General features: G+C 46.6%; 1 protein-coding gene across 1 annotated transcript in view; it reads right to left on the bottom strand.

Moving 5' to 3' along the window:
• The window catches only part of SORCS3 (sortilin related VPS10 domain containing receptor 3), a 464482-nt gene that overhangs the window by 81859 nt on the left and 361042 nt on the right, over nt 1–21581 (bottom strand). The window contains exons 8-11 of the mRNA XM_024208853.2: nt 11783–11872; nt 7875–8054; nt 4380–4526; nt 3515–3617 (exon numbers count right to left, since the gene is read on the bottom strand). Coding sequence (XP_024064621.2) covers nt 3515–3617; nt 4380–4526; nt 7875–8054; nt 11783–11872 — 520 coding nt within the window. The remainder of the gene's footprint in view (nt 1–3514; nt 3618–4379; nt 4527–7874; nt 8055–11782; nt 11873–21581) is intronic.

Below are 21581 nucleotides of genomic sequence, written 5' to 3'. Positions count from 1 at the left end.
ATATTTTTCCACTAAAAACAGTAAGAAGGGAAGATTCACTCCTACACATCTGTAGACTCAATAGGAGCACAATAAAAACAGACTAATGAAAATGTTAATTGCGCTCCTGACATTTAATGATGGAACATGAGGAATTAAAGCCCAGATGCATCTTGACAAGCTCCCATCAGCATCAGAGACTATATAACTCGCCAAGTTGTTGTGACACTCCTGTTTCCAAAAATAAAACCTGAGAAACAGGGTTGCGCCCGATACGAGGTGATTCAAGAAAGGTTTTGGTATCAGTATTAGGAACACAGGAATTACGACACTCCCTTAGTCCTTTGGTCCATCTGCTCCAGGCGTTCTCAGACTTCATTGTTCTGTGACCCCCTTCTGACAACAAAAATTACTACACGACCCCAGGAGCGGGGATGGAAGCCAGAGCCCACCCAAGCCTTGTCAAAGCCCAAGCCCCACCACCTCGGGTGAGGGGGCAAAGCCAACGCCCAAGAGCTTCATCTCCAGGTGGGGGGGTCTGTAACCTGAGCCCCATCACCCAGGGTGGAAGCCGTGGGGCTTCGGCTTCAGCCCTGGGCAGTGGGGCTCAGGCTTCAGCTTCCGCCCCAGCAAGTCTAATGCCACCCCTGGTGAGCCCATTAAAATGGTGTCACAACCCAGTTTGAGAACCACTGATCTCCTCCACTGTCCTGTGACCACCAAGTGTGGCCAGTGCTAGCTGCTTCAGCTGAAAGTAGAAGAAACCCTGAAATAGGCAGTTTTGGGTTGACTTGCCCATAGGGAAAGTTTTCTCTTCAGAGTCAGAGGTTGGCTTATGCCCTGAAGCTTGACATTCAGATGCCTTCTTTATAGGAACTGCCATAGTGAATCACGTTTTGCTATTGCCATTTTCGTCTCTAAGCCTCAAGGTCTGGAAACCAACTGTCCAACTGGGGTTTATGGCTGGTAGCAAAGAGAAGCGAGTTCTTGCTTGCTGGAACTCCATCACTACCATTTCCAGATAGTTTTGTCTCTATAGCCCTGATTCATGAATCGCTTCCTTTCTCCCTTTTAGCCTCATTTGGACCACTGAAGTCAACTGAAAGACTTCCATTGATTTCAATACAATTTGGATCAGACCCTTGGTCCTGACAAGCGTGGAACGAGACGCTGATATGTGTCTCTTCTCTGTTAAAGAGTCAGACCAATGATCTTATATCCAGGCTAGCGCCCCCACCATCATTATTACTGGTGGAGCTGCCACACGGGTAGTGAAAGAGTGGGAGCTTTCCCAGGGAAGCAGAGCAAAGACAAGACCTATGAGGCTAAGTTTGTGATGGGTAATCTGGACTGTCTGTGCTGATACAGTGCAGCTGTTGACCATGCTTAACAGAAACAGATGTGCCAATTCCCACCAGGTTAAGCCTTTTATTGCACAAGGCAGCAACACAGAAATGATGGCTCTGCCTTTTAAAGGTTAATTGTTATACAAGTGAAGCTTTCATCTCGTGCAGTGACAGCTTGAAAAGAAACTCATTGTCTAGTAATCTAGACCATTGCCTAGGACCTCATTCTCTTGCTGCCTCTGGCATCTTCTCTGCTTCCTAGAGAATTCAGTAGTCAAGAATAAAGGCCACTGTAAGAACTGTATCATGAGCCATGACCGTTTAGACACACTCGCTGTGAGCTGCCAGCACCTGACAGTTTAGTTTGGATAAACTTTGCAAAGTTGGGATGTTTAACCCAAATAACCTGAACCTCTTCAATCTGGAACACTGAGCTAGAAATCTTGAGGAGAGGATCTTTTGCAAAACATGCAGTACCTTCCTTGCTAAAAGCCAGGCCATAAATACTGCAAGAGCATGCTCTCTCTCCGGATTTTGGTTCAATTTCCAGTGCCGGCTGGAATATAGAAGCACAGAAGTGCACGAGAATGGAAACAAACCGAAGAAAGAGAAGAAATGGATCTGAACCAGCATCCTGCAACTGAACTTCCTGGAACACTGGGGTGTTTAGATGAAATTCTGAATTTTATAGATTGACCCAATCTAACTAAAGGTCTGTTCAGTTTGAATTTGGACTAATGCTTGAGTACAATAGAGCTCTGATTTTATCCAACAGCTGGTGTACACATCCCTCGTCTGCCCCCAGCTCCCACCAACAGGGGGGTGAAGGGGAAACACCGGGGGTAAAACAAGAGCCCAGACACACTTCCTTGTATTACCATTAATAGGAAAAATATGCCCTTGATAGAAAGAGGTGGGGGCAAATTGTGAAAGCAGCCACCGACCTCCATGGTCTGTAGTGCCGGGGAGGGAGGGAGTAGGACACACTGCTTACCCCAGTGCAAATTCACACCGATGACGTGCTAAAATGAAACCACTGCAAGCTAAAGCTACAATTAACAGCATAAAACCTGCTCAGGGTGAAACAGCCAGAAACAACTAGGACTAAACTACATTATGGACAGAATGTTTAAGCTATTGCAATTCACTGTAGTATGACTGCTATGGGCCTTTACTCACTTACTCATCTGAGTAATCTCATCACAGGCAACAGGACTACTCAAGTGAGTAAGTATTAGCCAGCATGAGGGAGGGTTCCGCTATGGGTCCCTAGGTAAAAAAAAAGTACATTAAACTGCTAGCATGTGTGTGAAGTTTTTTCTACTGCATTTGCAAGCTCTCCCCAGTGACAGTCATTCCGAAAGCGCTTTGTTACCCCCCAAACAGTTCCCACAGAGCTAAGCATTGTGGGAGCATTGTGGAAGCTTCAAGTCTTACGTCCATCCTGATTAGGCCGCCTACTGTGAGCAGGCAAATGAAAACAAAACGGGGCTGCGATGGTTGTCAGATGAATTACAATGGGTCGGCCAGTCGGTGGCATTCAAGATTCCAACAGGCTGTCATGAAAGCCTTGCAATCTGCCAAAGCACCAGCCCAGAGCAACCACACAGAATGCACCGTCCAGGGCCAAGGTGGTTCATTAAGTGCGCGGCACAGCTAGAAGGTCACTGCAAATCTCTAACTTCATAAAAACAGCCTCTCAGTTACACTGGGCCAGATCCTCTGCTGGGGCCAATCATTTATGCCAGCCAAAAATCTGGCCCAGCGTGCGAGCCTGATTCTCCTCTCGCTCACCTGGGCGTAAATGAAGAATAACTCCTCGAAAGCCAATGGAGTGGCATCAGTGTAAATCTGGTGCAAATGAGAGAAGTCTGAGGCCCGGTGTCATATCTACACACTCACACGAGCACAGATACACACCACACATGGACAGGCATATGCATGTCACATACAGGACGCCCATACCCACCTGAAAAACTTCACAGCTATGTGACAAAATACATTCCTCATGGTTCCTTGTCAGCCTCACCTTCCCTCGGCTCACTAATCCATACCCCCCACCCAGCCAAGATAACCTTTGACATTGCAAACCACTGAACAGCTAAAAGCAGCAGCAGTTTAGTAGCTCTCCTGAAGGAGTCTAGGTAAGGTATGGCTGAACAGGGGGAAAGCACAGACAAAATCAATACCTGTAGCCACCACAAGCCCGGGAGCCGTCTCCTTGCTGGAGATACTTCCTGATGTGTATGGATTCTCTGAGATTTGCAAATGCAGGTGCAAGGAACAAAAAGGCTGCCGAGGGGAGGAAGTGGAGAGAATAATCTTTAATACACAAAAACCAAGATCAGAGAAAGAGTGAGCGATCAGCTTCTGAGTGCTGGCTAGTTATGCCAATATGCTTCTTAAAATGGCCCCCTTAGCCACGTGAGGTCTCAGTCACAAAAAAAAGTGTGTATGTTTTGTTAAAAATTTCCTCCCCCCAAAAAAAAAAAAAAATGAATTGCATGAAAAAGAGGAACAGTTCTGCTGAATCACGGGAAGGGGAGTTCACGCTTGGGTTTTGTTGTTGTTGTTTTTTAAAATCAATATGGTGGTCTCATGCAGCTCCCTGTCAGATCTTTTCAAATTTCAAATTCTCCAGCCTGTGTGATCCAGAAGGTCAGACAACAGGATAACGATGATCCTGCCTGGCTTTACAATCTATGTATTTATGAGAACAGAAACTGACTTAACTTCCTCAGTACCCAGTCGTGCAAAACCAGACAGGAAACAAACAGGGAAACATTGGGACCCGATTCCTTTTAAATACGTTGGGCCAGATCCTCAGCTTGTGCAAATCGATGTGGGTTCACTGACCGCAGTGGAGCGACGTCAGTTTACACCAGTTGAGGATCCAGCTGATAAACAGGGTTCCATTTCGGAGCATTTGATCCTGCAGTCCTCATGCCGGCCAGAATGCCACTGGCTTCAGTAGGGGCTTTGCCTGCATGGGGGCTAAAGGATGAAGCCCGGAATGGTTTGTCAATTCCACATTGGAAAAGTTCTGCCACTGACCAGCTGACAGTGCAGAGGACCCCCTCTCAGATCGGTGTCAGGAGCCCGCAGCAAGCGCCAGTCTCTGCCCTTGTTGTAGGTGATGAAAGTCTTTATCTGGTCCTCTATCTTCTTATTAGCCAGGAATATGCCTTTGATCCCTGCTACCTAGGAAAAATGGAGAGAGATGGAAAACCACATCGGGCGAACAGGCAAGAATAAGGCTCCGTCCGGGACCCTCAGGAGGGCGAGCTCTCTGCAAAAAGGTCAGCTCAACCCGTGCTACCACTAGAAGAACAGGGGGAAAAAAATCAATTGCGTTATTTCTAATGAGGGCAAGTCTGGAAGGTGTCGACATGGCCGCTAAGGGACTGTTGCAATCTCACTATGCAAGAGGAAGGCGGGGTGAGGGATGCTCAGGAGGTCCATGCCCCTTTCAAGCTGCCCACCTCTGTTGGATCTCCCTGCATGGCAGCAGAGAGGGTGGCACGATGGGCAGGCTACAGAGGAATATGAGCAGGCTTGGGGATCTGTGGGTATGTCTGCAGATGTACTGGTGAGAGGGATGGAGCAAGGGGGAATACACCTTCCAGACCACACTACTAATGGCTGGGGGACCCTGCAGGGCCCCTTACACAGGATATGTCTACATGGCAAAAGCTGCACACCAACTAACGTAGCTGAGTCCAGCACATACCCAAGGGCCGTGCTGGGCTTACACTATCCACGCTGAAACCTGCTCTGTGTAGTCTTCACTGCTATTGTTACCGGGGCTAGCTGGAGTCAAGCCACCTTATCTACGCTAGCCCATACAGAGCATTAGGTATGTAGATGTGCCCTGTGAAAGGGGACACAATGGCTATTCCAGCCGCTAGTTCTGTGTCCTGGGAGCTGTCTTCCATTACTTTGCTTGTAAGCCCCTTGGGGGCAGGGACTGTCTTTGTTCTGTGTTTGTACAGCACCTAGCACAATGGGCTCGTGGTCCATTCCTGGGTCTCCTGGGTGCTCTGGCAATACAAATAATACACAAAAACAGCAGCACTCCACCCCCCGCGCACCAGCACCTGGCCAGGCTTTGGAATTCCCCTCCAATATAAAGGAAACAATTCTTCTGATAGACAGGCTTGGGAACGGATGTCCTCTCTGTAGTCACAGGCCAGGTACGGCACAGGCAGCAGCGGTGCACGATTCCCCGCACTGCGCTGCCAACGTGCCTCACAGTGATACTGACCATCGTGAGCAGGGAAAGGATCTTTGAGAGCGAGATTGGGACCGTAGGCTCAGCCTTGCACAAGGTGCGGTGCGCAGGCTGCAAACAGGGCAAGGCTGTTTGGGGAGGACTTATTAGAAAAACCTCTCTCCAGGAACTTTCCGCCAACAGGAATGCGAAGGTAGCCCAGCAATGTAATTTACACTGCAATCATATGACTGCATTCCTTATAAACAGCCTCTCTTCGGTGAATGAGGAGGAGAAATATCTCTCTCACAAGGTAAAAGATCTCAATGAAACCTACAAGAGCGACTGCCTGGCAGAGTGGCCGACATCATCTGATGAAAGATAGAGACCTGTTTTGAAAATCCACAGGGGAATTCAATACTATCCTATCAAATCCTATACAAAATTGCTGCTTGAAAGACTCCTCACTGGATTTTTATCTCATCTCCTGAGGAATTCTTCCTCAACAGATGAATGCAGGATCTGTTTTTTTAATGATAGTAATTTAAGAGCCTGAGATTTTGCCATTTTTTGCTCATATGAGGTGGTCCCTTTCTCTAGCTCCAATTCAGGAAAGCATCCCTAGTAACAAGGGTGACTAAGCACATCCTTAACTTTAAGGACATGCTTAAATCCCCTCAAAGTTGCAATGCTCAAATACGTGCTGAAGTGTTTTCCTGCACCAGGGCTTCTGTGGGCAGTCCACAGGGTTTACTCAAGAGAGTAAAGTTAGGCACATGTGCAAGCGTCTGAAGGATCAAGCCCTTGTCTTGCAGAGTACCAAGGGGAATTATTCTGATTGGAGCCTCTGGGCACCGCTGCAATCCTTTGTCGTGAGGCTTACCAACAACTTGACAATGGCCAGGCAGCTGGTGCATTGAGACACTGCTTAGCGTGCTGGCCAGCACTGCTGCATTGCTGCCTTATTCTCTCATAAGAATATAAGAACGGCCATACTGGGTCAGACCAAAGGTCCATCCAGCCCAGTATCCCGTCTACCGACAGTGGCCAATGCCAGGTGCCCCAGAGGGAGCGAACCTAACAGGTAATGATCAAGTGACCTCTCTCCTGCCATCCATCTCCACCCTCTGACAAACAGAGGCTAGGGACACCATTCCTTACCCATCCTGGCTAATAGCCATTAATGGACTTAACCTCCACGGCTTTATCCAGTTCTCTTCTAAACCCTGTTAAACCCTCTCTCCTCTGTCTCTCATCTTCGCAATGCTGCCTTATGCTCTCAGTATCCACCTGCCGTCTCTCATCTTAGACTGCCAGCTTTTGGGGGCAGAGATCACCTTTTGGTTGTGTGTTTATACCTAGCACTAGGAGCAGCGGAAGTGCCCTAAAAGTGTGTGTGTGGGACACAGGGGCTCGGACTGTGGCCCTGCCCCCGCACTGCACCGCCCCCGAGGCTCCACCCCCACCCCGGCCCTTCTCCCTGAGTCCCCGCCCTCATGCCACCCGCTCCTCCAGAGGCCCCACCCTTGCACTGCCCCTTCCCCCAAGACCCCACCGCCTCTTCCCCGGAGACTCCACTCCTGTGTTGCCTCTTCCCCCCCAAGACCCCGCCTCCCACTCACTCCTCTCCGCCCCCTCTTCCAGTAAAAAGTGGGAGGGCCCCTGCCTCCTGGTCCCCGCTATTCCAGCGCCCCTGCCTAGCACCTAGCACAATGGGATCCTGGTCACAGACAATGCAGATAATAATAGAAATAACAGCTACAAATAACAATGTGTGATTTGACAAGATTAAAAGAAGAAGTGCCTCTTGCTGCCCAACCTGAGTTAAAGTCAGATTTCAGAACCTCTTGGGCAGGATTTCCCAAAATGCTCAGTGTTGGCCTAACTCTGCTCCCACTGTAGTCAAAGGGAGCTCAAGTTAGGCCAACGCTGAGCGCTTACGAAAATATAGCCTTTCATTTTTCATGATGAATCTGTGCTTGATGGGACAGAGAATCTGGGGGAAATATGAACCTTGTACTTCACATGAATAAACTGTTTTCTTCCTCATTTGCAACATAACATGATTGAGGAAGCAACAAACTCCTAAATTCCCTGCCCACATCTATCCCAGCATGCATTTCATCTATCCCGGCATGCACTGGTCCAGCATAAAACGTTTGAGTTCTTCAGGGACCAGTTCCATTTTAGTGCACCGGGAGGGCAGAACATGTGTTCATTCTGGGGGATATTCCCAAAATTCCTGGAAGGATGCTAAGAGGTTTATACACACATCTGTACTGGCAGATGACTCCTGTCTTATGCAGGGGTGGTCCTGCAAGGTGATCTTGACTACATACCTCATAAAGGTCAATGATGATGTTTCCCTCCAGTCCCCGGCTGCTCTTCACATTCTCCAAGGCCAGCGTGAAGTAGACCCCTCGGGTGTCAGATATATAAAGGTTGTACGTATCGTTCTGGTTCCACTCCTGCACGGCTGCAAACACCTGATTCTCATCCGTGCTAATAATATGCATGTCCTATTAGAGGAAGACAAAAGGTCTATTACCGTGGATCTCTATATTTCTTTGCCCTTTGGGACACATAGTAATTACTGTGACTTAAGAAAGAGTTGAGAAGGAGCATGAGTTATAGAAGACGTTAAACAATTTTCCGTTACACCAAGCCAATAAATTACCACCAACGTGACTTTGCTGGGGTTTTTTCAATGGCCACAGGGTGGGCTAAGGGTCTCTGCAGTCCTTGTTCTCAGTAGCGTCAAGGAGTTCCATCCAGCTTCATTTTTTATTTATGAATTTGAAAGTCAATTTTATCATGCCTGAAAGATTCATGAGCTGGAGCCTGAAATCCGATCTTTGTCCACCGAATAAGGTATAGCAAGAGTAGCAGCGGTACTAGCTTCCCCCACGCTACAAAAGCCAATAGGCCTGAGTCCTGAGCAGGAGGGGAACCACTTGCAGGAGGATGGAAATAGATCAAATCTCCACCACATCTCTCCTGAGACTGCCAACCTAGGTATCGCTTTGTGCTAATGGCCAGGGTGATTTTAGCAACCGGACACTTGTCTGTTGAGGATTGGATTGGGATCCACTAGCTCACTTCATGTGGGCCACCAAACAGCCACCCGTCAACCTGAGCTGGATTCCAGCTGGTGGCCAAGACCTGAACGGCTTCATGGCCCAACACCAATCTCCCTCTTTTAGTTTAATACTAAGAATTTTTCCAAACATCACTGATGTCGCTTAATATTCTCTTGGAGAGGGCTTGTTTCCACATTTCAGAGGGCAGATCAGGCTCTAGGCCCATTTAACCCTTGCCATCGCTGGTAACTCAGCCAAAGTTGGGATCACTCAGGGCTCATCTAAACAAACAGTGTGGGGCAAATCTACAGTGCATTAGTGTGCCATGCACTAATTGTCCCTGTGGACTCAGGTACCATGCACTACATTTTCCTAGTGCACACTGATCTACTCCCATTTCAAAGCAGGCAAATTAAAGTAAACCAGGGAAATTCTAGTGCATGGCAGCTGGGTCCACAGGGACAGATAGGGCATGGCACACTAGTGCGCTGTAGGTTTACACCGCAGCTTGCCACAAACTCAACTGGTGGTCTAGACAAACCCTTAGCAGTGATGGTGTTTTTCGTGTTGCCAATGGCATTTTGGCAAAGTGGGGGATCCTAATGTATCTATTTTAAATCTCTGGGAAGTGAATTCCCCAAGATCCCAAGGAACCTCTATTAATTCCCTTTTCTACTTCTGCACCAAGGAACTTTTAATACCGGCTCATCCACAGATATTGTGGGACTTTATCTTTGTCCACAACACACTGTGTTTACCCAATGCCCAAAGAGGAGGGAGAGACTATGAGGTAATTTATCTGAGTGTATGTCTACACTGTAGTCAAATATGTGAGTGCAACGCGGGTCAGCCCACCTGTGCTAGCTTTAATCTAACTAGCACAGCGAAAAAGAGCAGGGAAGACGTAGCAGCATGGGTGTCAGTGAGGGGCTGGACAAATTCACCCGGAGCCCTGCCTATGGATTCACATTGATTTGCTCACACTGAGGACCGTGCTGCTGTATCTTCACTGCTAGCAGAGCTAGCTAGATTAAAACTAGCATGGATTTGCCTACTCACACTGCAATCACACCTGCAGCTGCAGTGTAGACACACCCTGAAAATGGGGTGACTGGGCAACTGAATCTTCTGTGCTATCCTACATGGATCGTTTAGGAAGATTAGATAGGGCTGTTACAGGGTAGCCTCAGACAGCCCCTCAAGGTGACATGAGGGGGGAAACTTTCAGAGCCTCTGCCCCTAACAGGTCTGAGCCTGCTCCTGTGAAATTGATGGGAGCTTTGCCACTGACCTCAATGTGGGCAAGATTTGAATCAGGATGCCTGGTTCATATCAAACGTTTTTAAGTCCTTGAACCCTAAAAATGTATTCAATTCACTCCGGCAATGGACTGATGAAGCAATGTAAGAATAAAGCAAATCACCCCAGCAACTCAATCTATTTGACCAGTGGCAGTGGAGATGTTGCATTATCCATAACAGTAGCCTAACAAATATCCATCTCTGGCAGGATTCATTAATCAACAGCTGACAGAAGAGTTATTATTGCAAGAGATGATTGTACTGGCGACTAAAGGCAGAGTAAACAAGGCTCCTTTATGCTTCTCAAAAGACTTCGCTTTGACAACTTGCTTAAAAGCAGTTTCCATTTTTAAAATGACAAAGCAGTCCTGGTTCTATACAGCATATCAGTTCAGAACTAGAGGGCTGCCCCACACCCCTTTCCACAGAGGCCAACAATCCATGATAACATCAGCCAATAAAGGACATCGATAGGGATGCAGCTACTGTCTCACGCCTCCTGTCATATCAGCATGGGGCATCTTCTGACGGCAATCCATAAAGTGGCTGCGTAGACGCTGCTTCTCTAGGATATATAGCTGGATGGTTCCCAGTTTTTAATGGGGCATCCCAGTGATGTGACCAGGGGTGGCTCCAGGCACCAGCACACCAAGCGTGTGCCTGGGGCGGCAAGCCGCGGGGGGGGCCTGTCGGTCGCCATGAGGGCGGCAGTCAGGCTGCCTTTGGCAGCATGCCTGCGGGAGATCCGCCGGTCCCGCGGTTTCGGCGGCAATTCGGCTGCGGGTACGCCGAAGGTGCGGGACCGGCAGACCTCCCGCAGGCATGTCGCCGAAGGCTGCCTCACTGCCGTGCTTGGGGTGGCAAAATACATAGAGCTGCCACTGGATGTGAAAGCTGTTTCCAAAAAACTGTTCCAATCTACTGAAGAACAGCCATGAGAAAATATTTTTGCACGGTGATGGTGGCCAAACACAGCGCCCCGTGGTTGGATCTAATGCGGAGTCCAGTGTGGGTTTGTTCAGATTCAGTATGCGGAAGACAAGGAGCTAATCCTCTGCTGCTGCTGAGATGAGGCACGTGCCCCTTCTGCCCCAGGACCAAGAGTGCATTTCCTAATCAGTTAGCCCGTCCCAGCAAATGGTGCACTGAAGAATCCTATTGCACCCTGAGGAGGCTATTCTCCTCTTTGTTGCTTTAGGAAATCTGTCCTAATATCTCACCTAAATCTCCCTTGCTGCAGATCAAGCGGATTACTTCTTGCCATACCTTCAGCGGACATGGAAAACAATTGATCACCATCCTCTTTATAACAACCTGTTACAAGTCTGAAACCTGTTATCCTGCTTCCCCTCAGACTTCTCTTTGCAAGACTAAATATACCCCATTCTCTCAACCTTTCCTCATGGGTCATGCTTTCTAAATGTCTTAGGTATGAAACACAGAGAGGCAAAATCTCCACCTTAGGGAGAACACAGCAAGACCTGTGAGAGGTGTTAGATGCAGGCAGATCAGGTTATAATTGGCTCTAACTTGCACTCACCACTAGCTGTAACATTCTCTGCGTGCAGGTGGGTGAATTCTTCCCTGCCTTTGTAAGTGTCACCGAAAGGCAAGAAAATGTTCCCAGCCTGTTTCTTTTTCCCCAAAGCCCCATCGATTAATGTACGTGAGGGGCAAACACACCAGCATGTACTTTGGGGGGACTAGCTTTTGGGTCGATCCTCAAAACCTGAGTGACCATAGCAAATCAGCAGAAGTGGATTCCCTTGTAGCTCTGGTCCATGTCACAAACAAACCACAGCACCTCCGCTGTGCTTTTTAAGATGCTGCACATCTCAAGACTGTGTTGATAACAGGTTCATTTACCTTTGGTAGTGAGTATTTGGGCAATTTAATTTGAGCGAAGGGTTCCCTTTTGTACGACACATAGTAATTTGCTCTTCCACCAGCCGTCACCTGTATAAAGACAAAAGACAGACACCAAATACGCCTTTGAATACACACCACGCTGATACTCCCCAGCAGGGCTCAGTCACTTGTCTTTCAGCTCAAAAATGCCTACTGGGGCTGCAAACATTGGTATAGCATTTCCAGACCCAGAAGGCCTGAGATCTGACTTATTAAAATCACGTTGTTCCAAATTTCATCTTGTTTCCCCACACTTCAGTTCTGACATGATTCTAACAACGGATATGCTGCCAGCCATGGACGAGGGGCAGGAGAGTTTGGTAGTGAAGGACTGGGCCCAAGGAGATAATCCAGGTTCTCTACCACGGACTCCCTGGGTGACCTTGGGCATATCACTTAATCTCTCTGGGCCTCAGTTCCCCTGGTAAAGTGGAGGTAGTAATACTGCCTGCTCTTGCCTATTTGCACGGTAAGCTCTTTGAGACATGGATTCTCTTCTAAGGCTACATGTACGCTACAAGTGCTACCGTGGTCCAAGTGCATCGAGGCGGCTGCACCAGGGGCGCGCTTCTGGTGAAGACGGTCTAAGTCTCCAGGAGAGAGCTCTCCTCTAGAGTTAATGACTCCACCTCCCTTGAGAGGCGGTAGCTATGTCAGCAGGAGAAGCTCTCCCGCCGACATAGCGCTGTCTACACCAGCGTTTAGGTTGGTATAATTTACGTCGCTCAGGGGGGTGGATTATTCACCCCCCTGAGTGACGAAAGTTATACCAAAGTAAGTTCTAGTGTAGACAAGGTCTTATTATAGGCATGCCTACACTGTAATCAGGAGGTGTGATGGCAGCACATGGAGACCTAACTGAGCAAGTTTTGATCTAGGTAGAGCAAGTATGTACCCAGTGTCCTGGACAGGCAGGGCCAGCCCATGCAGCCACCCTCCTGCCACAGCTTCACTGCTCTTGTTACACAAGCTAGCTCAGGTATGTCTACTTGTGCTGTAGTCGCACCTCCAGGCGGCAGTGAAGCCAACTGGTGAGACTGTGCCGTGCCTAGCTGAATAGCTCCATGATCTTGGAGTGATCTGCAGTGCAGTCAGAGGGCACGACTATCATACAAATAATAAACAAGACACATCAATCCTTTTATCATCTGCAAACTGGGTTCAAAGCTCTCGGATGCTTTATATAGTGTGACAAAGTTCCTCCTCTATCTTGCTGGGTCCTGCGCTTATTGGCAGATTTTCTTGCCTCAGAGATTCACCATGTGGGTTGGGGAACAGCCCAGAGACCTTCCCCTCTGGAAGAACCCACAGTCCAGGTCAATTGGGAGGTTTTGGGGGGAACCAGGGCCCACCCTCTACTCCGGGTTCCAGCCCAGGGCCCTGTGGACTGCAGCTGTCTATAGTGCCTCCTGTAACAGCTGCATGACAGCTACAACTCCCTGGGCTACTTCCCCATGGCCTCCTCCAAACACCTTCCTTAGTCTCACCACAGGACCTTCCTCCTGGTGTCGGATAAGGCTTGTGCTCCTCAGTCCTCCAACAGCACACGCACGCTCTCAGCTCCTTGCACCTCTTGCTCCCAGCTCCTCACACTCCCCCCACAAACTGAAGTGAGCTCCTTTTAAAACCCGGGTGCCCTGATTAGCCTGCCTTAATTGATTCTAGCAGCTTCTTCTTAATTGGCTCCAGGTGTCCTAATTAGCCTGCCTGCCTTAACTGGTTCTAGCAGGTTCCTGATTACTCTAGTGCAGCCCCTGCTCTGGTCACTCAGGGAATAGAAAACTACTCATCCAGTGACCAGTATATTTGCCCTCAACCCGACTCCTGTACCCCACTGGTCTGGGTCTGTCACATTAGCTAAAATACTGGTTTCTCGGAAATAACATTGCCTTTGAGATAAGGCGGTGGGGGGCGGGGGAGAGAGATGAAAGTAATCAGAATGATGTGATCTTATGGACTGAATGCTCACTACCTGTCAAGGCTACATATAAATGCCATACACTGATGAGAAGCAAGATTCTCAGCTTTCCAATCATATGTTACATTCGCTCCTAGCCCCTGATCATTTGTGAGAGATTGGATTTTATACTGTCATTAATCCCTCAGTCTTCCGGGGAAGGTGCTTTTTGGCACTGGTCCAGGGCTGACGATGCCACATCTCAGACCGGTGCAATTTCCATTCTTGGATGCTCTGGCAAGCGTACAGATTTTTAGATAATACAATACACAACACTCCTTTTATTACACAAAACATGATTTACTGGCTTTTTAAGTTTCCAGTAAGCAAACAGAAAGGACATAGATTCTCCCACAAGTAATTTTTCTTCATATCTGGCAGTGATATTTCCGAATGGGTTTATATAGTATATTGCTATAGCATCAATTATAATCTCAGCAATGATATCATCTATAGACGGTGGCATTTTCCCCTAGAGGAGCTGCCACTCAAAGGTCCTGGTAATACTGGTTGCATGCATCATGAATTTGTTATCTGACGAGGACGAGACTTTTCCATTGACAACTTAAGAGGAGAAAAGAAAAACCATTGGAAATACAGCAAAACACAGCCAAGTAGAATTCTCTCCTTTAAATGTTTGTTGTTATTATTAATAATAGCCTAGTACCTAAAGGCCCCAACCAAGACAAAAGAATGATCACTGTGCAAACACATCGTGAGAGACAAGACACAGACAAGATGGGAGGGTAAACACAGACACAGAGCAGTAAAGTGACGTGGGCATGGGTGCACCTTGATGGCACCTGTTCTCTGCCTCTAGCACTTAATAGTTTAATCTCCTGGGGATACGTTGGTCTAATTCTGGTTGTTGGGTTTGGTATGGGGGTGACTGGCTGGTGTTTAATGGCCTGGGAAATACAGAAGGCCAGACTAGACAGTCTTTGTCCCTTCTGGGTAAACTTTATGAATTCCCCAAGGTCACAAAGTCATTGGTAGATTCAGTAAGAGACACTGGTCATTCAAGATAAACTCAAGAGTGGCCAAGTAACATCTCCAGGCCACAACCTGCTGATGTGATGATGGTGCAAGCGCCATGAGGGTTCTTTCAGGAGGACAACCTTGCTGCCTGGCCGTCACCCCATCACAACAAGGGTTACCCTGGAGAAAGCAGGGTGGGTGGCCACTCAACTCTCAATTTGTATTTTAAAACCAAAATTAAGACCTATACTAACCATAAGCTCCTCTTGTATCAACGACATAGAGCCAACCTAATACAGTCATTCTCATTATTCCTCAGGCCACACTAGACTTTCTCCTCCTATCCTTTCTCGTGCTGTTGCCTTCTATTGCATGAGCCAGATCCCCAGCTGGTGTAAATCAGCATAGTCCCACTGAAGTAAATCAAGTTACACCAGCTGAGGGTCTGGCCCAGGATTACACCACCAGCTAGTTACCATGGCGCACAGAACAAAGGGAATGAATGCACTCAAAGACAAGTCAGGATTCCTGAGTTCAATTCCCAGCTCTTCTGAATAGCTGTAACACCATATAAGCAAGTAACTAAGGTGTTTTGAAATGCGGATAACAATATGTATGTACCTCACAGGGAGTTTGTGAGACTCAACCAGTGCTTGTGAGCACTTTAAGGTCTTCAGATCAATGCTATGCAGGTGCAAAATATAAAAATAATTATTCACTAGGGTATCGGCCACAGTAACTGATGAACAGATGCAAAACTGGGGCTTGAACAACTAGGGTAGTTCCCTCTGCATTAGCTAGACTCCTTTTGAATTTTGTATCTGGTGCTTCACTTTGGCGAAAACTTGAACTAGGGCCTACTGTGGTCTGTAGGTAGCAGCCCTACAAAGCCAGCGAATGGGAAGTCTCCCGCTATCTCCACCAGCAAGAGCTATATAAAGCTTATCTCAGCTGGGACCTGATTTTTGCATGATCTATACCCATGCTAATAGAGTCCCCAAAAATTATCAGCATTCATGAAGTCTGGTAATCGCTGTGGTAGGGAATGAATTTAGGGAGGCCCCTTTTCATAGAATCATAGAATTGGAAGGGACCTTGAGAGGTCGTCTAGTTCAGGCCCCTGCACTTGTGGCAGGACTAAGTATTATCTAGACCATCCCTGACAGGTGTTTGTCCAACCTGTTCTTAAAAATCTCCAATGATAGAGATTCCACAACCTCCCTAGGCAATTTATTCCAGTGCTTAACCACTCTGACAGGAATTTTTTCCTAATGTCCAACCTAAGCCTCCCTTGCTTAAGCCCATTGCTTCTTGTCCTATCCTCAGAGGTTAAGAAAAACAAATTGTCTTCCTCCTCCTTGTAACAACCTTTTAAATACTTGAAAACTGTTATTATGTCCCCTCTCAGTCTTCTCTTCTCCAGACTAAACAAACCCAATTTTTTCAATCTTCCCTCAGAGGTCATGTTTTCTAGACCTTCATTTTTGTTGATCTTCTCAGAACTCTCTCCAATTTCTCCACCTCTTTCCTGAAATGTAGTGCCCCGAACTGGACCCATTACTCCAGTTGAGGCCTAATCAGCGCGAAGTAGAGTGGAAGAATTACTTCTCGTGTCTTGCTTACAATACTCCTGCTAATACATCCCAGAATGATGTTCACTTTTTCTGCAACAGCGTTACACTGTGGACTCATATTAAGCTTGTGATCCACTAGGACTCCCAGATCCCTTTCCGCAGTTCTCCTTCCTAGACAGTCATTTCCCATTTTGTATGTGTGCAACTGATTGTTCCTTCCTAAGTGGAGTACTTTGCATTTGTCCTTATTGAATTTCATCCTATTTACTTCAGACCATTTCTCCAGTTTGTCCTGATCATTTTGAATTTTTAATCCTATCCTCCAAAGCGCTTACAACCCCTCCCACCTTGGTATCATCCGCAAACTTTATAAGTGTACTCTCTGCCATTATCTAAATCATTGATGAAAATATTGAACAGAACCGGACCCAGAACTGATCCCTGCGGGACTCCACTCGTTATGCCCTTCCAGCATGATTTATTTTAATTTATTTTGGTGAACTTTTCCTTTTCCTAGAAACAAACTTGCTGGCACTGTAAATCCAGGAGATTATTATAGCTGTTCCCGCCAACACTGCTTTTTATGATGAATGTCACCCAGTTATTTGCTCTATGCTCATCAGTCGTGCTCAGCACAGAATTAGCCGGATTTGTCTTTTTTCCTTCTCCTTTGCTAATGACTGACTCATTAATCTAATTTTCTGGATTTCTATTTTACGGGTTTAATTGTGATACTGGCCAGTGGAAAGGATTCCTTCGACAAAATGTGTTTGCTATTAAACACCTCAGTCTTTCCTGAGTTGTGTTCTCTTTTCCCCTTTCCAGGGCTGGTTCTACCTCCTCTTCAAATCTGTTCTCACTTGAGTTTCCAGAGAAGGGTTGGTTTGATCTTGGTTTTATTTATTTTGGTATTTGCATGAGAACATGGGAAACTTCCATAGAAAGAAGAAATTACACACGCTGGCCCATCACACATCATTACTCACTTGACAGTTCCATAGCCTCTATGACGACTGGCAGGCTTTCAAGCAAGTAAACAGAATTATGCAAGAATTACTATGAATCCAATCAGCTCTGAATTTTCTGTGGTGTGAAAAGAACAACGCTCGACTCCTGCACCCGAATGCTACATTGAAGGAAATGGTTTTTCATCTTTTTTTTTAAGCCTAAGGCAGAAGAAACTTTTCTTAACCAAAAATTACACAGGCCATTTGACAGGAGCAGAGGGACTGGAAAAAAAAATGCAGCTGCCTTTGGTTTTAATATAGAGGCCTGGTAGACAGGTCCCAGTATCCAAAGTTTCACTATGATCCAAGCAGCCAGAAGTGGCCCCTCAAAGACTACAGATCCCAGCATGCAGTGCTCTATTTTGTTCTCAACCGCCTTGTTACTGGGAACGGTAGTCTTTAGTAGCCACCCCTCTTTGCGGTCACAAGTGGTGTTTTAGAACAACATGAGGTCCATAGCTCCAAGCTGGCTTGTAATCACTGTCCTAAAGAGGGTCTATCCTCTTCCCGATGCTCAGATAATTTGAAGAAATGCTGAAGGAACACACGTGCTAGTAGCCAAGCAGTGGTTGGAGCTGGGCATAGCAGCAGTCCCACACCTTTGCTAAGTCTGTTTCCTAAGCTTAGGGCATGTAAGAAGCTGGAGGATTAGATCCCAGGCCTGCAGGGCTCTAAATGACTGACGCTTCCACACTGCCAACCCGCAGCCACCGCAGACCTGCGATCCATCCCCTATAAACCCCGTGGGGGGACGAAGCACCACAGGAAGTGCCAACCACAGACGATCCGATTGACAGCACCCCCCAAAAACTGTGATTGGCCCCAGCACACTATTTAAGCATGGAGGGAGTTCCAGGAAGCTCTCTGGGCAACCTGGAAGTACTTGGCCTGTTACTGCAACAGACCCTGCACTCGTTCCCTGGCTCCAATTCCTGACTTGACTCCGCTTTGACCCTTGCTTGTTTCCTGATCCCTGACTCGACTCCTGACTCCTACTTTGACCACTAGGCCTGACTCCTGGTCTTATCTGCTAAGCCAGGCCTCCCCCATCCCAGTCATGACAGGGCAGCCCCACTACTCTATACTGTGGCCTCCCCTCTGCACAGATCATGGAGCTGAATGGTTCATGATAATGGGGAAGGGATGTGTCTAGCAGAAAAGCGGGACTGAAGTGACCAACAGATGGTGTGTTCGGAAGGACAGAGAGTAGTACAAACACGGCATTGGCATTGGCCAGTGGGCTAAGCAGGAGATCCTCAAAGGTATTTAGGATTTCACTGGGAGTTAGGCAATGAAATAGCTTTGAGGATTTGTGTCTAAGGTACTATTCCTCTGCCTAAACATAAAACAAAACTACTATTTTACCAGCCAAAATGGGGTAGTTTCCTATGCCCCAACTTTTTCCTCTTTCCTTTTTCTTCAGTGCAGTGAATGGGGACAACTACTATATTATAAAACTAAACTCCCAGCTTCCTTCTGTCAGTCATTCTTTGGATAGTAGTTCAGAATAAGGCACTAGACACCTGTTTACCAAGAATTATTGCCTTCAGCGGATCCCCTTGCTTTCTGATAACAGGGAGCCAGCTCTTCCCAGTAATGAAACTACACTATAATGAGAGGGCAGAAGCCCATAGCTCAGAAGCAGTGGGAAAATGCCACAGCATTCTCTGAATTATATTTGGGAATTTAGCATAGTAGGATCATGCCATATTAAGCCTACAGGCTGCTATGTTGTTGACTGCTTTAGTATGGAATTGTGTTTTCATGGTATGTAGGCATTTATATATGCTATACGTTATCTATGTATCTATCTAGGATTTTAAGGCCCAGCTTGACAAAGCCCTGGCTGGGATGTGTTAGTTGGGGTTGGTCCTGCTTTGAGCAGGGGGTTGGACTAGATGACCTCCTGAGGTCTCTTCCAACCCTAATCTTCTATGATTCTATAGTGTAGACACATAAAGGCTTAATGCTGCTAGGTTCTGAGTACCCTCCTACTGAAGTCAGCAGTCAATCAGGTAACTGAAATAGCACACAGTCATATTACCCGAGATGCTGTCCTCTCTGCTTTGAATAAAATATACTGTGGTAGCTCAGATACAGCTATGCAGTAGAGAGAGGTGAAATACTTGACTTTTTTAATGACAACTCGTGTAGTAAAACGTGCACAGTTACACCTAAGACAACAAACCGACAGCACAGGCAGCGTTACGCCTGGAAACCGTGCAATTTCCCTGCACAGAAACCGACTGGAAACGCACACGATTGTACGCATTAAATCTCCTTTTGAAGGATTTTCAGAGGAAACATTTTTCAGTCTGCCAAGGACTTTACATCTCCTGCTGCAAATGCAGTTGAGGTCGCAGACAACGTGTCGAGGGGAGAAAGAGAGAAATAAAAAACTATGGAATAAAAAGCCCCCTAGAAACAAAATAAAAGACCAAAAAAAAAAAAAAGAAAAAGTTAATCAATTTTTACCAACAGCTGTTGAGCTTTGAGTTCCAAATTCAATAATATTTGCCATGGTAAAGATGAAACAGTGCCAGGAACGGGGGAAGTAGACGTGTCAGCAAATAGGAAAGCACCTAACTACTCATTGCTCCTATTCCTTTATGGCACTGCCTTACAAAGGGTTTTAACTAGCACTCTCTCTCGTCTCTCGGGATATGTCTACACTACCCGCCGCATCGGCGGGCAGCGATCAATCCAGCGGGGGTCGATTTATCGTGTCTAGTCTAGACGCGATAAATTGACCCCCGTGCGCTCTCCCGTCAACTCCTGTACTCCACCGCCACGAGAGGCGCAGGCAGAGTCGACGGGGGAGCGGCAGCAGTTGACTCACCGCAGTAAAGACACCGCGGTGAGTAGGTCTAAGTACGTCGACTTCAGCTATGTTATTCACGTAGCTGAAGTTGCGTAACTTAGATCAAACCCCCCCCCCCAGTGTAGACCAGGATGTTTGTCTCCCCTCATCAGAGCTTTGTTTTGTATTTTAAATGGGTGTAGCAGAAGATCAGCTCTGGCAAGCATTATTCACCAGTAAAACAGGTGTAATCATGTTCATCATTTAAAAGTCTTCATCCTATTAGTTTCGCAATCAGTTTTTAATAATTTCTTCAATAGAAATCTCAAGGACCAGATCTGATAAGTCAAAGAGAACACCATTGTCCCACCAAGCCGCTCTCTCTGCCATTGATTGCGAAGATAAAAATCAATCCCAGCTAAGGAGGGAGAAGTTAAAAATAAATTGTGTGGATTGATTTCTGTTAAGACGTTTTGTCTCCCAGTTAAAAAAAAATGGAGGAAAAAAGATATCTATTAGAACATGGTGTATTTAACTTCCATGAAAATAGAGAGAATGATCCAAGCTGGGGAAATCAAAAGTTTAACTCCCCACCCCATCTAGTTTCATTGCTGTGAGATTTCATGGTAAAAAAAATCCCTCTCTCTCCTAGGTGGAAGGCAAGTCCTGTTTGTCTTCAAGTGAATTTGTTGCTTGTTGAAGTTGTTACATTGACAGTCCTAGGAGATGACATCAAGTAGCCACATAACAGGTGCAGCCTGGTGCCAATTGTACTGTGGGACCAACATCTGCTCACCTGATACCACTGGCTTAGATTCAGAAAAGCATGCCTATTCAGGAGAGTATTAAGCACATGCTTAACTTGAAGCACACGCTTAAGTCCTGTTGAAGTCATGTGATAAAGTGCTTTCCTGAATTGAAGTCAGAGCCTGTAAGGCACACCATGATATTAATAGGCCATTTTTATTAGTTATTTTTGAGATGTTAAATTTATAGAGCTAGTTGGGAAATAATCATTTTCCCCTCATGGAAAAGTTTCAACGTGCATTCTTTTTGTTTTTGTTGAAAGAGCGTCCACATTTTTTAGGTTTTCATTGTACACCTGACGAACAAAAATGTTTTGGTTTTCAATAGAAACCCCCAAATTTTGGACAAACATTGGAATTTTTCACTAAAATTTCCATTTAGTCAAACAAGCCCTTTTCCAGTGAAAAAACATTTCAACTGAAAGTTTGTGACCAGCTCTATTAATTTGATTCCTATGCTGGTAGTCATTAAAAAGCCAATATTTATGCGAGAAGGAGCTATCAGAGGTCCCACAATGCATGAGCCACATTCATTTGGGGGCAGGAATAATTCCGTGGAATTTCAGCTGTGGAATTTCTAGGGCTAACTGCTCTCACTGATACCAATGGAAGTAACCCCACGTATGTCAATGGAA

Source organism: Terrapene carolina, unplaced genomic scaffold (assembly GCF_002925995.2).
Source record: "Terrapene carolina triunguis isolate 2854851 unplaced genomic scaffold, T_m_triunguis-2.0 Scaffold95, whole genome shotgun sequence".
NCBI classification, from domain to species: domain Eukaryota; kingdom Metazoa; phylum Chordata; order Testudines; family Emydidae; genus Terrapene; species Terrapene triunguis.
Note: the sequence above shows the minus strand (reverse complement) of the source record. Positions and strands in the feature narration are given on the sequence as shown.